General features: G+C 38.3%; 1 protein-coding gene across 1 annotated transcript in view; it reads right to left on the reverse strand.

Annotated features, from left to right (window-relative positions):
* Positions 1–3,998: 3,998 nt before the first annotated feature.
* LOC138304736 (inner nuclear membrane protein Man1-like) overlaps positions 3,999–18,624 on the reverse strand; it is a 29,137-nt gene continuing 14,511 nt past the window's right edge. The window contains exons 9-14 of the mRNA XM_069244983.1: positions 17,136–17,256; positions 15,046–15,082; positions 14,531–14,621; positions 13,708–13,813; positions 7,149–7,227; positions 3,999–4,733 (exon numbers count right to left, since the gene is read on the reverse strand). Of these exons, the coding sequence (XP_069101084.1) occupies positions 4,582–4,733; positions 7,149–7,227; positions 13,708–13,813; positions 14,531–14,621; positions 15,046–15,082; positions 17,136–17,256 (586 nt within the window). The 3' untranslated portion in view covers positions 3,999–4,581. The remainder of the gene's footprint in view (positions 4,734–7,148; positions 7,228–13,707; positions 13,814–14,530; positions 14,622–15,045; positions 15,083–17,135; positions 17,257–18,624) is intronic.

An 18,624-nucleotide genomic window follows, 5' to 3' on the forward strand; every position in this document is an offset into this window, starting at 1 on the left:
AAGTCAAATTAACTACAGGGGAATATAAAGCTCACATGTGAAGACTTGTAATTCATCACACAAAACAAAACCAATGTTTGGATTAAAATATCTTTTATTGTATACCTTGAGGATATATACATACAAAAAGTAACATTTATTTTGGACAAATTGACACTATCATTACAACACCTGTAGTGTGAGATGACAATACTTGATGATATGCTCGGATGATAATGATTGCACCACATCTATTGCCTTTATTTTGGTCGGGGCCTCAGTATGATAGGGACGCTATTAGTCACTTGTTAAACAAGCAACTTCCTTTTATTCAGCTAGATAGATATGTAATAACCCTACCCCTACACACATGCACCAGGTTTACGGGACATACTGGGTACTGAAATCTCAACTAAGTTAACTGATCAAGAACATTCCAAATCTTGAAAGAAAGCCTTAACCCTCTCGGTCAACTTGGCAACAAGACTTGGACGAAAATCTCCTTTTTTGTGGTCAATTTGAACTCAAAAGGGAGTGTTCACTTTCTGGTCAAGTTGACATAATCTTATTAAATTTGATCAAACACATGACAAATGGTGATTAACATTGATCCTCTCATTTAAAATCATTCAAAAACTAATAACATTTTTTCTCACATCAACAAGTATTGGACAACTTGGTGCACAATAAAATTAGACCTTTGAAAGTAATTTACTACAGAAAATTTTTGAAAAAAATTTGCACGTTGATCTCCAACAGTTGATCAAGGTTGCAGTGACCTAATGCAGCATACCTCAAACCACCTTTTGATGTACAATGTATTTGTAATGAAAGTTTCATAAAGTTTGGTAGAAGACTTTTTGTCCTAGCAAAAATAACAGAAGTAACATTCCTTATCCTTGTACAATCACTAGTCTTCCTTCACTTGATGAAGGCCTATAACACAAATTATGATATACTTTGTCACATCTTTATGTTTACAATTTTATCCTGCCATATACAAAAATAATCTACAATACAGGTAGAACCTTTGTTTCTCCACGAGTATTCACCAGTGTGCTTTGGTCCAATCAATATGATGCTTAAATTTCACTGCATAGCAAGCAAATATTTTATGTTTTAAACATAAACAAATGTTTCCACATGAAAAAAAACACCCAACTGAACTTTATCTATCAGTAGAATAGAATGATGGTTGGAAACAACCAAACCATTTTTTTAACCACTGTACATTCATTACAAAAATACTGAAATTATAATTTCCATAGGTTACATTTCTACTTTGTAACATTACTTTTTAACAACTACATGACATCAAGGTTCTGATAAAGAAGTAAAAATTTTTTTAATAAATTGCCTATTTTCAAAACACAGGCAACCTAAATTGAATATAGCCATTGATATATATATATATATATACACGTTTTTTGTTGTCTTTTTTGTATCTCAAATGGCTATTAACAAAACTTTCTAACAAAAATATGTAGATATATATGTATTCAATATAATAGATAAAACAAAGAAGTCTGTAATCACATACAAAGGATGATGCCCTAACTTTGTCATTCCCAGTACAATACAACAACAGGACAAATAATACACATCATTTCAATTATTCAACAGGAGCAATTCAATGAAGCATGAAGACCTAAATATGACACACAAACAACTACAAGGTTATGAAATCTACTGGCCAAAATTTCCCCCGATTAGTAGACAGTGCCAATATAGGGTACATATAAATTATGCTACCTCAGGGCGCATACAGTTGTATTGTAACCTGTAGGAGAACGCCAGTATGCAAGTTGGTGGAATGCAGTAGACTGCACATCAAAATATGTACTGCAGATTCAAAACCTCAGTAAGAAGTTATTTCTTAATAACTATGATTGTTGCTAATATGTTGTACTAAAATAATAGCTAGGTTTTATTAAGAGGAATTTTGGCAAACAAAGTCACGCCACGAAAAATTATAGAACCAAATTACTATCCTTGTAGAGAATAGAACTTTTTGAAACATTCCTGTCTCAAAATAAAAATGTAGCATCACACGATGCAACAGAATGGACATACATGTATCCTCAAATCCTTTCTCATTTCATCACAGGGGCATAAAAACGGAAATTTGAAAGTTTAGATTAACTGGCGTATGGAAGGTTACTAGCTATATGTCCTAAAGTCCCTGTCTTCTAATGGGGGAGAATATTAGTACTAAATAGATTGAACCATTTAGTACAATGGGGAAAATAAAACAGGCAAATGAAAAGCACTTTTGGAAACAAATCCTCATTAACATGAAACGGATTATGGCAGAGATGACTTTAGTATTACACAATGAACTCAGTATTGGATCAATCTCATTCTAGAACTGATATACCAGTTCACAAAATCAAATTAATAAGGTTTTGTATATAATTATGCAGTGCAAATATAACATACATAAGCAAAATTAAGATGGCAATGTTCATGTTTTGTTTTCTGAGCAGATTCTGGATACAGCATTAAAACTTTCAAAATAGCGTAATGTGGAATTGAAAAAGCCAAAGTAAGACCAGAGCAATTCTACATTTTGTTGAAGAACTGATAGTTGATACTTGTAATAAACAGAAATGTGTTTATCACAATTGGAACTAAGAAGTTAATCTACACAATCCTACAACCAGTCAATACTTAACTGCTGCCTCAACACAACAGTAGAGTGGACCCTTATCTTTGACGGTATTATGGCCATTCCATCAGTAGCTGGTACCCTTATCTTTGACGGTATAATTGGCCATTCCATCAGTAGCTGGTACCCTTATCTTTGACGGTATTATTGGCCATTCCATCAGTAGCTGGTACCCTTATATCCTTTGACGGTATTATTGGCCATTCCATCAGTAGCTGGTACCCTTATCTTTGACGGTATTATTGGCCATTCCATCAGTAGAGCCGGTACCCTTATCTTTGACGGTATTATTGGCCATTCCATCAGTACCCGGTACCCTTATCTTTGACGGTATTATTGGCCATTCCATCAGTAGCCGGTACCCTTATCTTTGACGGTATTATTGGCCATTCCATCAGTAGCTGGACCTTATCTTTGACTATTATTGGCCATTCCATCAGTAGCTGGTACCCTTATCTTTGACGTATTATTGGCCATTCCATCAGTAGCTGGTACCCTTATCTTTGACGGTATTATTGGCCATTCCATCAGTAGCCGGTACCCTTATCTTTGACGGTATTATTGGCCATTCCATCAGTAGCCGGTACCCTTATCTTTGACGGTATTATTGGCCATTCCATCAGTAGCTGGTACCCTTATCTTTGACGGTATTATTGGCCATTCCATCAGTAGCCGGTACCCTTATCTTTGACGGTATAATTGGCCATTCCATCAGTAGCCGGTACCCTTATCTTTGACGGTATTATTGGCCATTCCATCAGTAGCTGGTACCCTTATCTTTGACGGTATTATTGGCCATTCCATCAGTAGCTGGTACCCTTATCTTTGACGGTATTATTGGCCATTCCATCAGTAGCTGGTACCCTTATCTTTGACGGTATTATTGGCCATTCCATCAGTTTAAACTAGCTGGTACCCTTATCTTTGACGGTATTATTGGCCATTCCATCAGTAGCTGGTACCCTTATCTTTGACGGTATTATTGGCCATTCCATCAGTAGCTGGTACCCTTATCTTTGACGGTATTATTGGCCATTCCATCAGTAGCTGGTACCCTTATCTTTGACGGTATTATTGGCCATTCCATCAGTAGCTGGTACCCTTATCTTTGACGGTATTATTGGCCATTATCTTTGACGGTATTATTGGCCATTCCATCAGTAGCTGGTATCCTTATCTTTGACGGTATTATTGGCCATTCCATCAGTAGCTTACCTTGTCTTTGACGGTATTATTGGCCATTCCATCAGTGATGTTGGTGTGTGTGTTAAAACTTTGGGTGCTGATTAAAGTGGATCACAGATAAGATTTTTTTTTCTTTCAAACCATCGCCTGTATTTTTTTTTTCACATTTTGTTCACATAGAATCAGCACGCCTGATTTGCTGGTAAAAAGCCATGACTAATTATATACCGGAGAGAACCACTCGCTATAGTCATCAAAAACACAATATTTAGAAAATACAGAACACCAAAGAAATATTTGGAAATTTGAAATATTTGGGAATTAAATACAAATTCTAAAAAAAAGTTTAACCAACTAAGGCTGTTTTCGATTATATGGTTTGATTGGCTGGACCTAGTTGTTCGTTGAAGACGGATCTCGTGGATTTGAATCATTTTCAGACTTGTCTTGACAAAGCCCTCATAGACATCATGATTTATACTTGAAATAATAACTTTAACAAACAGTTGTTCCAAATAAACGAAAACGGCCGATATCTAGAAATGATTCTACCCACAGATAACATACTGCTGACACAACCTTACTCCTGCACTGACTGTTACATACAAGGCACTACTAACGTACAATGTACAGTTTATCACGGGCTCCTTCATTAGTCTCTTTGTGCACACAATTATTATTGATTTTGTAGAAACAAATATTAAAGATATATTTACAAGATGATGTAGCACCACGTAAGACAATCAAGTCTAAGTCATCTCCAACAATGAGCGATGGTACGGGAGAGAAAGGGAAGCCATACTGTTATTTGAAGGCAGCAAAGGCTTCGTATTTTTCTTAGAATTTGGAAACCGATCATGGTAAAGCTCCAGACGAAGATACTTCACAGTCACGAGGCGACCTGTGGGTAAAAATGAAAATTAGTGATGTCATCAGGGTTATAATGTAACACTAACAAGAGGGATTAGATCCTGGGGCCCTGTAGTCATTGGAAAGAGGATCTTTTCTCTGCTTTTCCCTTCCTTTAGAGTATTTTATATACACACAGTGAACTAAGAAACTACAAAAATTCATTAAAGTGGCAAAAACTTCATTTATCAAAATCAAAAACAATCAACTGCTGGCCATGTTGTTTTCTAATCAATTCAACACAATGACATGCCATGCATCAGTATATTTACAGCACCGTTCCTCTTAACATTCATTCACTTGATAGATAAGATGGCTGGTAGCTGATGCAGTAGGCTGGTAACTAATGCAGTAGACTAGTTTTTAATTGGCATGTAACCAAGGCGCTGATTGGCTAAAGCATCAACAGCCCGACTGATTGGCGCCTACTGACAAAATCACCAACATCATTGAGAAGTAGGCAGAGCCAGCAGGTCTTTAATGTTCAAACCGACTCTGTTGTACAATTTGTTTGATCATGCTGAAATGTATACAATCAATCGCTGTATTCAAATTTCGTTATCATTTTGTTTCACTTATTAAACAAATGTTTTCAGAATTTTTTGTTCAAAAATCATTGACCATTTCTCTCCACTTCGGGGAGGGGGAGTATTTATACTGTAGTTTATTTACCAATGGTCCAACGGATCAAGTGAAACATTGTGGATTTTTTGTTGTTGTTGATATTATAATTTCGGGAAGCCTTCCAGGTAATTTTGTATCGTGTTTATAAATGTGTTGGGTTGAGATCTATTTATTCTTCCATTCATTGTAATGTTACATGTAATGTCACAGTCTAATCTAGCTACTGTTGTAATGGAAAAAGATATCACCTTCTGACTAACTTTTCCGCTGCAAGGTCCCTTTATAGGTGTGGGAACCAAATCAGGTACGACAGACCATAGATTACATGTTCCAATCAAACCTGGCTTTGACACATACCTGGATGTTAGTAGGGGATGTTATTCTAGCTGTAGACGTCAAGTTTGAATGCATCACCATTTAATTCATACATGCATGACCCCCAATGAGCCTCACAGGTAATGTTCTCAGAGATGGGCAAAAGCGTAGCGGTAGTTTACAATATTTCGGTCGATTTTAGCCAAGAAATTGTCAATATTAGATTCAAATGCATCTATATGATTAAATACTGGTGACAAAGTTAAAAATCAACTTCTACAGCTAGAATAACATCCCCTACTAACATTCAGGACTGTGTCAAAGCTGTGTTTGATAGGAATATGTTTCGACAAAACACGATGGTCAGCTGGACCTTTCAGTAGCAGAAAAGTCAGTCAGAAGGTGATATCTTTTCCGCTACAATAGTAGACATGAGGTAATGTATTTATGTAATCTTTTTACTTATGCTGCTGATCATCACATGTGTACAGTAGCCTATACATTTCTTGGTAATCGCCAATGTTTCCGATCCCTACATTGAAGCGACAGCTAATGAGAGCCGCACATACACATTATACTGACTGTCATTGGTTAACAGACTAGCTACCATACAAACTGACTAGCTACCATTGAATGGAACCACCTACTAGACTGGTCATCACAGCGTTACAGTCGTTACGGCGCTGTAAGTGATATGAAGTTTGGTGATAAGTCCCTTCTACAGTACTTTAAAAAAAATAGTGATAAAAAGCTTCAATTGTCAATATCCAAGATGGCTGACTGTTGGCCATCTGGTTTTTCATATTAATCCTTAATGCAATTTGGATATCTAGATAGGCAGAAATGTGGAACCTACAAATGAAATCTGAGAAAGATCCATAAAGCTCTTTTTGAGAATTACAGTGAAATAATAAAACAAGAAATCCCAGAGGGATCTTGGCACCCACCAATGAAGTATCTTTGTCTGACAATTGAAAGAGCGATCTTTTCTCTGCTTTTCAAACTTTTTCAAACATACTACATATAAAATTTGAGACGGATCGCCTCAGTACTTTCTGAGAAATAGCGTTAACAAACTTCAACTATCAAAATCCAAGATGGCTGCTTGGTGGCCATCTTGTTGACCAATCGGTCCCAAAACCCAATATGCAAATCTAGTACCTCCTGAGAAATAGCGATAACAAGAATTGTTAACTAACAAATGGACGGATGGACGGACGAACGGAAGGATTGACCACGGACAAAAAGCAATTTGAATAGCCCACCATCATCAGATGGTGAGCTAAAAAATTTAACAAGATATCAGAATATGAAATATTACAGATTAAAGCTATATTTTTATCACTCTCACTTTTGATTTATCTTTATTAAATTGTGCAGCAATGGCCCATTATCAGTATGTTATGAATAGCCAACAACAACTAGTAATGGTTCAGTTATAGTTTTATACCAAACTGTGATGACTTACCGTCAAACCACCAGCCATGTAGAGAGCGATAAACTTGGTAGGCTGTCTCGCAACTGTTACATTTCATATACACACAACCCTGTAAACAACAATGCAATAAAGTTATCTACCAGATATATATCAATAGCACTTCAAATCTAGATTGCAGTACTGCCTAAAATCTAATAATTTACATCTTTAGTGATGTGAGTACATACGGTTATAAGTAATTGTGAAATGATTTCTGCATGTACGTTTCCTTCTAAACAGACATAAGGTATACACACCAACAATTTTATAGTGCATAATCTCCGTGTTGTAACTAACCTATATAAGGCATCTGAAGCCATTTAAAAGATTTTCACGGATTAATTCATCAAAACTTATAGTTTTCAATGGATTAATGAAGAAAAATAACATTTTTCGCCCAGTAAAGGCACATGCATAATGCATGATTACTTACCAGACTTGATGCCCTGTCCACGTAGATATGTACTTACCTGACTTGATGCCCTGTCCACGTAGATATGTTCTTACCTGACTCGATGCCCTGTCCACATAGATATGTACCTACCTGACTTGATGCCATATCCAGGTAGATATGTACTTACCTGACTCGATGCCCTGTCCATGTAGATATGTACTTACCTGACTTGATGCCCTGTCCATGTAGATATGTACTTACCTGACTTGATGCCCTGTCCATGTAGATATGTACTACCTGACTCGATGCCCTGTCCCTGTAGATATGTACTACCTGACTCGATGCCCTGTCCATGTAGATATGTACTTACCTGACTTGATGCCCTGTCCACGTTGATATGTACTTACCTGACTCGATGCCCTGTCCACATAGGTATGTACTTACCTGACTTGATGCCCTGTCCACGTAGATATGTACTTAACTGACTTGATGCCCTATCCACATAGATATGTACTTACCTGACTCGATGCCCTGTCCACATAGATATGTACTTACATGACTTGATGCCCTGTCCACGTAGTTATATTTACCTGACTCGATGCCCTGTCTATGTAGATATGTATTTACCTGACTCGATGCCCTGTCCACGTAGATATGTACTTACCTGACTCGATACCCTGTCCACGAAGATATGTACTTACATGACTTGATGCCCTGTCCACATAGATATGTACTTACATGACTTGATGCCCTGTCCACATAGATATGTACTTACATGACTTGATGCCCTGTCCACGTAGATATGTACTTACATGACTTGATGCCCTGTCCACATAGATATGTACTTACATGACTTGATGCCCTGTCCACATAGATATGTACTTACATGACTTGATGCCCTGTCCACATAGATATGTACTTACCTGACTCGATGCCCTGTCCACGAAGATATGTACTTACCTGACTCGATGCCCTGTCCACGTAGATATGTACTTACCTGACTCGATGCCCTGTCCACGTAGATATGTACTTACCTGACTGATGCCCTGTCCACAAGATATGTACTTACATGACTTGATGCCCTGTCCACATAGATATGTACTTACATGACTTGATGCCCTGTCCACTAGATATGTACTTACATGACTTGATGCCCTGTCCATGCCTGTAGATAATATGTACTTACTGACTGATGACTAGATATGTACTTGCTGACCTGTCCACATAGATATGTACTTACATGACTTGATGCCCTGTCCACATAGATATGTACTTACATGACTTGATGCCCTGTCCACATAGATATGTACTTACATGACTTGATGCCCTGTCCACATAGATATGTACTTACATGACTTGATGCCCTGTCCACGTAGATATGTACTTACCTGACTCAATGCCCTGTCAACATAGATATGTACTTACATGACTTGATGCCCTGTCCACATAGATATGTACTTACATGACTTGATGCCCTGTCCACATAGATATGTACTTACATGACTTGATGCCCTGTCCACATAGATATGTACTTACATGACTTGATGCCCTGTCCACATAGATATGTACTTACATGACTTGATGCCCTGTCCACATAGATATGTACTTACATGACTTGATGCCCTGTCCACGAAGATATGTACTTACATGACTTGATGCCCTGTCCACATAGATATGTACTTACATGACTTGATGCCCTGTCCACATAGATATGTACTTACATGACTCGATGCCCTGTCCACGAAGATATGTACTTACCTGACTTGATGCCCTGTCCACATAGATATGTACTTACATGACTTGATGCCCTGTCCACATAGATATGTACTTACATGACTTGATGCCCTGTCCACGTAGATATGTACTTACATGACTTGATGCCCTGTCCACATAGATATGTACTTACATGACTTGATGCCCTGTCCACATAGATATGTACTTACATGACTCGATACCCTGTCCACATAGATATGTACTTACATGACTTGATGCCCTGTCCACATAGATATGTACTTACATGACTTGATGCCCTGAGTCCGTTATAGATATGTACTTACATGACTCGATGCCCTGTCCACGATAGATAAGTACTTACCTGACTTGATGCCCTGTCCACATAGATATGTACTTACATGACTTGATGCCCTGTCCACATAGATATGTACTTACATGACTTGATGCCCTGTCCACATAGATATGTACTTACATGACTTGATGCCCTGTCCACATAGATATGTACTTACATGACTTGATGCCCTGTCCACGTAGATATGTACTTACATGACTTGATGCCCTGTCTATGTAGATATGTATTTACCTGACTTGATGTACTAGCCCTGTCTATGTAGATATGTATTTACCTGACTTGATGCCCTGTCCACATAGATATGTACTTACATGACTTGATGCCCTGTCCACATAGATATGTACTTACATGACTTGATGCCCTGTCCACGTAGATATGTACTTACATGACTTGATGCCCTGTCCACGTAGTTATATTTACCTGACTCGATACCCTGTCTATGTAGATATGTATTTACCTGACTTGATGCCCTGTCCACATAGATATGTACTTACATGACTTGATGCCCTGTCCACATAGATATGTACTTACATGACTCGATGCCCTGTCCACGACGATAAGTACTTACCTGACTTGATGCCCTGTCCACATAGATATGTACTTACATGACTTGATGCCCTGTCCACATAGATATGTACTTACATGACTCGATGCCCTGTCCACGAAGATAAGTACTTACATGACTTGATGCCCTGTCCACATAGATATGTACTTACATGACTTGATGCCCTGTCCACATAGATATGTACTTACATGACTTGATGCCCTGTCCACATAGATATGTACTTACATGACTCGATACCCTGTCCACATAGATATGTACTTACATGACTTGATGCCCTGTCCACATAGATATGTACTTACATGACTCGATACCCTGTCCACATAGATATGTACTTACATGACTTGATGCCCTGTCCACATAGATATGTACTTACATGACTCGATGCCCTGTCCACGTAGATATGTACTTACATGACTTGATGCCCTGTCCACATAGATATGTACTTACATGACTTGATGCCCTGTCCACATAGATATGTACTTACATGACTTGATGCCCTGTCCACATAGATATGTACTTACATGACTTGATGCCCTGTCCACATAGATATGTACTTACATGACTTGATGCCCTGTCCACATAGATATGTACTTACATGACTTGATGCCCTGTCCACATAGATATGTACTTACATGACTTGATGCCCTGTCCACATAGATATGTACTTACATGACTTGATGCCCTGTCCACATAGATATGTACTTACATGACTTGATACCCTGTCCACATAGATATGTACTTACATGACTTGATGCCCTGTCCACATAGATATGTACTTACATGACTTGATGCCCTGTCCACGAAGATATGTACTTACATGACTTGATGCCCTGTCCACATAGATATGTACTTACATGACTTGATGCCCTGTCCACATAGATATGTACTTACATGACTTGATGCCCTGTCCACATAGATATGTACTTACATGACTTGATGCCCTGTCCACATAGATATGTACTTACATGACTTGATGCCCTGTCCACATAGATATGTACTTACATGACTTGATGCCCTGTCCACATAGATATGTACTTACATGACTTGATGCCCTGTCCACTGTCCACATAGATATGTACTTACATGACTTGATGCCCTGTCCACATAGATATGTACTTACATGACTTGATGCCCTGTCCACGTAGAAATGTACTTACATGACTTGATGCCCTGTCCACATAGATATGTACTTACATGACTTGATGCCCTGTCCACATAGATATGTACTTACATGACTTGATGCCCTGTCCACATAGATATGTACTTACATGACTTGATGCCCTGTCCACATAGATATGTACTTACATGACTTGATGCCCTGTCCACATAGATATGTACTTACATGACTTGATGCCCTGTCCACGTAGATATGTACTTACATGACTTGATGCCCTGTCTATGTAGATATGTATTTACATGACTTGATGCCCTGTCCACATAGATATGTACTTACATGACTTGATGCCCTGTCCACATAGATATGTACTTACATGACTTGATGCCCTGTCCACATAGATATGTACTTACATGACTTGATGCCCTGTCCACATAGATATGTACTTACATGACTTGATGCCTTACTTACATGACTTGATGCCCTGTCCTTGTAGTTTATATTTACCTGACTCGATACCCTGTCTATGTAGATATGTATTTACCTGACTTGATGCCCTGTCCACATAGATATGTACTTACATGACTTGATGCCCTGTCCACATAGATATGTACTTACATGACTCGATGCCCTGTCCACGAAGATAAGTACTTACCTGACTCGATGCCCTGTCCATGTAGATATGTACTTACACGACTCGATACCCTGTCCACGTAGATATGTACTTACATGACTTGATGCCCTGTCCACATAGATATGTACTTTCATGACTCGATACCCTGTCCACGAAGATATGTACTTACATGACTTGATGCCCTGTCCACGAAGATATGTACTTACATGACTTGATGCCCTGTCCACATAGATATGTACTTACATGACTTGATGCCCTGTCCACATAGATATGTACTTACATGACTTGATGCCCTGTCCACATAGATATGTACTTACATGACTTGATGCCCTGTCCACATAGATATGTACTTACATGACTTGATGCCCTGTCCACATAGATATGTACTTACATGACTTGATGCCCTGTCCACATAGATATGTACTTACATGACTTGATGCCCTGTCCACATAGATATGTACTTACATGACTTGATGCCCTGTCCACGAAGATATGTACTTACATGACTTGATGCCCTGTCCACCAAGATATGCACTTACATGACTTGATGCCCTGTCCACATAGATATGTACTTACATGACTTGATGCCCTGTCCACATAGATATGTACTTACATGACTTGATGCCCTGTCCACATAGATATGTACTTACATGACTTGATGCCCTGTCCACGAAGATATGTACTTACATGACTCGATACCCTGTCCACATAGATATGTACTTACATGACTTGATGCCCTGTCCACATAGATATGTACTTACATGACTTGATGCCCTGTCCACGAAGATATGTACTTACATGACTTGATGCCCTGTCCACATAGATATGTACTTACATGACTTGATGCCCTGTCCACATAGATATGTACTTACATGACTTGATGCCCTGTCCACGTAGATATGTACTTACATGACTTGATGCCCTGTCCACATAGATATGTACTTACATGACTTGATGCCCTGTCCACATAGATATGTACTTACATGACTTGATGCCCTGTCCACATAGATATGTACTTACATGACTTGATGCCCTGTCCACATAGATATGTACTTACATGACTTGATGCCCTGTCCACATAGATATGTACTTACATGACTTGATGCCCTGTCCACGTAGATATGTACTTACATGACTTGATGCCCTGTCTATGTAGATATGTATTTACCTGACTTGATGCCCTGTCTATGTAGATATGTATTTACCTGACTTGATGCCCTGTCCACATAGATATGTACTTACATGACTTGATGCCCTGTCCACATAGATATGTACTTACATGACTTGATGCCCTGTCCACGTAGATATGTACTTACATGACTTGATGCCCTGTCCTTGTAGTTATATTTACCTGACTCGATACCCTGTCTATGTAGATATGTATTTACCTGACTTGATGCCCTGTCCACATAGATATGTACTTACATGACTTGATGCCCTGTCCACATAGATATGTACTTACATGACTTGATGCCCTGTCCACGTAGATTATATTTACCTGACTCGATACCCTGTCCATGTAGATATGTACTTACCTGACTCGATGCCCTGTCCACGTAGATATGTACTTACCTGACTCGATGCCCTGTCCACGAAGATATGTACTTACCTGACTCGATGCCCTGTCCACGTAGATATGTACTTACATGACTTGATGCCCTGTCCACGTAGATATGTACTTACCTGACTCGATACCCTGTCCACGAAGATATGTACTTACCTGACTCGATGCCCTGTCCACGTAGATAAGTACTTACCTGACTCGATGCCCTGTCCACATGGATATGTAGGATTCCTGTAATTCCCTTGCACTTTTCTAACAAAGCGTCCTGTACATTTACATCCCAGTTCTCGGCTGTCTCGCTGTATAAAAAAGATTTCAATTGTTATATTTCTTTATTTTTAATCTAAATGGGAAGACAAACTGTTTGATCTTAATAAATGAGCATGGAGATTGATTTTGATGTCTGGCCCAAACTTGCTAGTCTTCTACTGTCTAAAGTTATATTTAACTTTTCAAAAACTCTCATCCTCAATTATAATATGAACAAAAACAATTGGTTTATATAATAATTGGCACATGCAATTATAGTAAAATTAAAATGTTCAAGGCTACTGCTCCTTTCGCTCCCGAGTGTCCCCGCAGCGATTAGGCCTCCTTGAAGTAACTATATGGAAAATTGGTGAGCAGCCTGTTGCATGGTTTCTCACCACATCCATTTTTCATTGGTCAATGACTTTAACTTCCACAGATATTTAATTTAACAAGTATATCTCACATAATATGCTTTATTAAGTTAAAACGTGTACATAAAGAGATGAAACTTTACAGTCATAATGGCTTCCTCAGAAATCCATGATCTGTCAACGTGTTTAGTCAGCTTACAATGCACTTGCTATGTATGTTACGATTAACAATTAATAAAATCATTAATCGATTATCAGCGATTAGTTCTAATATCCTCTGATTATTCGACTTATTGTTTAAGCCCTATGTGACCTATTAGATTTATGAATTATATGTCTTGATCAATCTTTTTTGTCGTCATGGTTAGAATTACATCTCACAGTTTTACTTACACATCAGCATCAAACATGTTACGGATCTTCAGACAAGGAGTGGGACTATACTGTAGTGTATTTCCTGCCGATACATTGTTCTCTCCAAAAGCTGAAAGAAACAAATACAAATCAATTAAATATCAAGGAAAACGATATTTTAAAGGTGCTACTTTAACACATGTACACTCAATCACAGAAAAAGTTATTTTCAAAGGTGTAACTTTTAGATTAATTTTACAAAATCTGAAATTGGTCAGGTGAATATAAGTCAATTTCATGTTATAGAAAAAGTTATTTTAAAAAATGATACTTTAATTTACAAAAGTAGAAACTGGTCAAGCAAACACATATCAATTCAATACCAAGGAAAAGTTTATTTATAAAGATGTAACTTTAATCAAAAGTAATTTTGAGGTTTTACTAATAACTTTATTGTAAGATGGATTTGCTACATACTTTAACTTCTTGAGATGATTAAAAATAAAACCTTTATAACGATAGTTTTTTTAATTAAACATCAAGAATCCACTTACCTTGTCCTTGCCAAACTTTTCCACAGCTGGAATTGGCCTACATAAACAAATTCAATATTTCTGTATTACTTTCTTTTATTACACAAGTTTCTAATGCTTAGAATAATGATGCTATTTAATTAAAATTTTTGAAATTGATTTATAATATCTGAAATATGGTCTTAGCTCTTCTGGAAAGTAAAGAATATTTTAGATAAAATGAAGCTACAGTCGAAACTCGTTATCTCGAAATTCAACGGATCAACGAAAATAATTCGACTCATCTGGAATTTGACTCAAACGTAATGTCATTAGGTTTGATAAGAATGTATTTTTAACGGTCCTTATGTTATAACTATTACGGCTGGGTACATGTCTTTTACCGTGATCAGCATATTATCGTGATTTTCCAACTTATTATGTTTGTATTAAATCATTTTGGCTATGTTTTCAGATGTTTTTGGATCTTTTTTAAATACATAAAAAACTTGAATTACGATAATATGATAGGCATGCACCCTGATTTCCCGTAGGTGGTGTACTGACTTCAGTGGTTCATACAACAAACTTATATGGAATGTAGTACCTGAACAAATAAAAAAGCATCTTTCTTATTTCAGAATTTAAAGCAAAATAAACAATAGTTTTCACCTTCGTAAGCAGACTACTCGCTCCGTTTTCGGCTCTCACACACACAAGTTCACTCTACTGGTTAATGTAATTTACGGTAAATGGAACGAAAGTAGGTTTCTATACTAGCCCAAGATACTCTGGCCCTGACACCAGACATAGACATTATGACAGATAGATGTCTTAACCCAGACTGGTGTCAGGGCCAGAGTATCTCGGGCTAGTTTCTATACCAACGCAGAAATACATTTTTTGATTAAGATACTAGTACATATGCAACGATTAGTTAAACATTTAACATTATGGGTTTGTTAAATTATTTTGCACTATCGACATTTCATAGAAATCTAAGAAAACACTTTCGTTTCTAATGATTCCTACACAAACACGCTTCCGGTCATCATCATGTGTGATTGTGTAAACACGCGTCGTGTCTATGTAAAGGTAAGTCACCATTGTAAAGTGACACTAATTAGGAAGCCAGACTTGAGAGAATTATTAAACAATTCCTAATTAGCAGTCATTTTTGTAGTATGTTCTCGTAGGCCTGTGTATACCGATCGCGATATGTGCAGGTAAACCAATCATGTCTTACGACAAACCACGGGTATATTTACGTAGGCCTAATTGATTTTTTTTAATTTGAAATTTTGACTGAAATTAAATTCGAGAGAGGGACTATTTTTTTCCACTGAATATCCGTTCTAGGGACCAGAAATTGACTTTGACACAACCAGAGTTTCGAGTCATCCGATCTTAAAATACATACACAAAAAAGGAAAAAAAAACAGGACTTCAAAATTAATTCGACTCAACCGGAATTTCGAGTCAAGCGATTTTGAGATAACGAATTTAGACTGTATCTTTATTTCATGCACAAATCTGAATATTGTAAACAATGATATATTCGCGAGTGTTTAATTTAGCGATTTGTATCTACATGTGTTAACATTTTGCGTCAATTTTTTAATTTTCGCGATAAATATGACTGTTAACCTCTTGCAACATAGTTTCATATAGACACATTTTACGTGACGAGGAAATTTTTGCGTTAAAAAGCATTCACATAATTAGCGTAAATTTCCACCTCGCGTAAATGTTCACATTTAAAGCATAATAAGTATAATAAGTCCCAATTTTTTTCATTTGAATACACTGAGAATGTTTGCATAATTTCTGACTCTTAAATGTTAGTTACATCATTGTCCTTCCTCATATCTTATCTTGAATTATCTATCCAGTATCCAATGGGATTTATTCACACATACCATGTGATATCTGATAGCGTTTGTGTAGGAATATTGTTTCGATAAGTGATGGAATGACATTGAAAGATGATATCCAACGCATACGTCAATCAGCAGGAAAATTACAACTAGTTGCGTTCTATCACCACTGTCGATACTAGTCCCACACAAACATTAACGGGTATCACATGGTACATAAATTAGTCCCATTATCATTAAGAAGACACTAATTACCGGTAGCCAGCGCCAGACCATGAAGTCCTCTCCTTGTATGGTCTGGGTTTCAACACGGATCCTCGACTCATTCGCCTCAATAAACTTGACTGCTTTCTCCCATAGTGGTACCATTCGTCTCCTGAAGAGCAGATATATAACAATCATCTTCTAATGCAATCATGAAGGAAGTAGACAACATATTTTAATAGCACACGGTCCATATGGTAGTCAGCTGTCCAATAATACATAATTGTTATGTCCCTCCATGAAATGAGGAGTAACTCCCTAGTCCATCGGACTGTAACTCCCTAGTCAATCGGACTGTAACTCCCTAGTCCATCGGACTGTAACTCCCTAGTCCATCGGACTGTAACTCCCTAGTCAATCGGACTGTAACTCCCTAGTCAATCGGACTGTAACTCTCTAGTCCATTGGACTGTAACTCCCTAGTCCATTGGACTGTAACTCCCTAGTCCATCGGACTGTAACTCCTATCCATCGACGTAACTCCCTAGTCCATTGGACTGTAACTCCCTAGTCCATTCGGACTGTAACTCCCTAGTCCATCGGACTGTAACTCCCTAGTCAATCGGACTGTAACTCCCTAGTCCATTGGACTGTAACTCCCTAGTCCATCGGACTGTAACTCCCTAGTCCATCGGACTGTAACTCCCTAGTCCATCGGACTGTAACTACTCCCTAGTCCATTGGACTGTAACTCCCTAGTCCATGGACTCTAACGACTGTACTCTAGTCCATTGGACTGTAACTCCCTAGTCCATCGGACTGTAACTCCCTAGTCCATTGGACTGTAACTCCCTAGTCCATCGGACTGTAACTCCCTAGTCCATTGGACTGTAACTCCCTAGTCCATCGGACTGTAACTCCCTAGTCCATCGGACTGTAACTCCCTAGTCCATTGGACTGTAACTCCCTAGTCCATTGGACTGTAACTCCCTAGTCCATCGGACTGTAACTCCCTAGTCCATCGGACTGTAACTCCCTAGTCCATGGACTGTAACTCCCTAGTCCATCGGACTGTAACTCCCTAGTCCATCGACTGTAACTAGTCCATTGGACTGTAACTCCCTAGTCCATTGGACTGTAACTCCCTAGTCCATCGGACTGTAACTCAGTCCATTAGTCCATCCATGGACTGTAACTCCCTAGTCCATTGGACTGTAACTCCCTAGTCCATTGGACTGTAACTCCTAGTCCATCGGACTGTAACTCCCTAGTCCATTGACTGTAATCTCCCTAGTCATTGGACTGTAACTCCCTAGTCCATTGGACTGTAACTCTCTAGTCCATTGGACTGTAACTCTCTAGTCCATTGGACTGTAACTCCCTAGTCCATTGGACTGTAACTGTAACTCTCTAGTCCATCGGACTGTAACTCCCTAGTCCATCGGACTGTAACTCCCTAGTCCATTGGACTGTAACTCCCTAGTCCATTGGACTGTAACTCCCTAGTCCATGGACTGTACTCCTAGTCCATCGGACTGTA

This window comes from Argopecten irradians, chromosome 12 (assembly GCF_041381155.1).
Source record: "Argopecten irradians isolate NY chromosome 12, Ai_NY, whole genome shotgun sequence".
NCBI classification, from domain to species: Eukaryota; Metazoa; Mollusca; class Bivalvia; order Pectinida; family Pectinidae; genus Argopecten; species Argopecten irradians.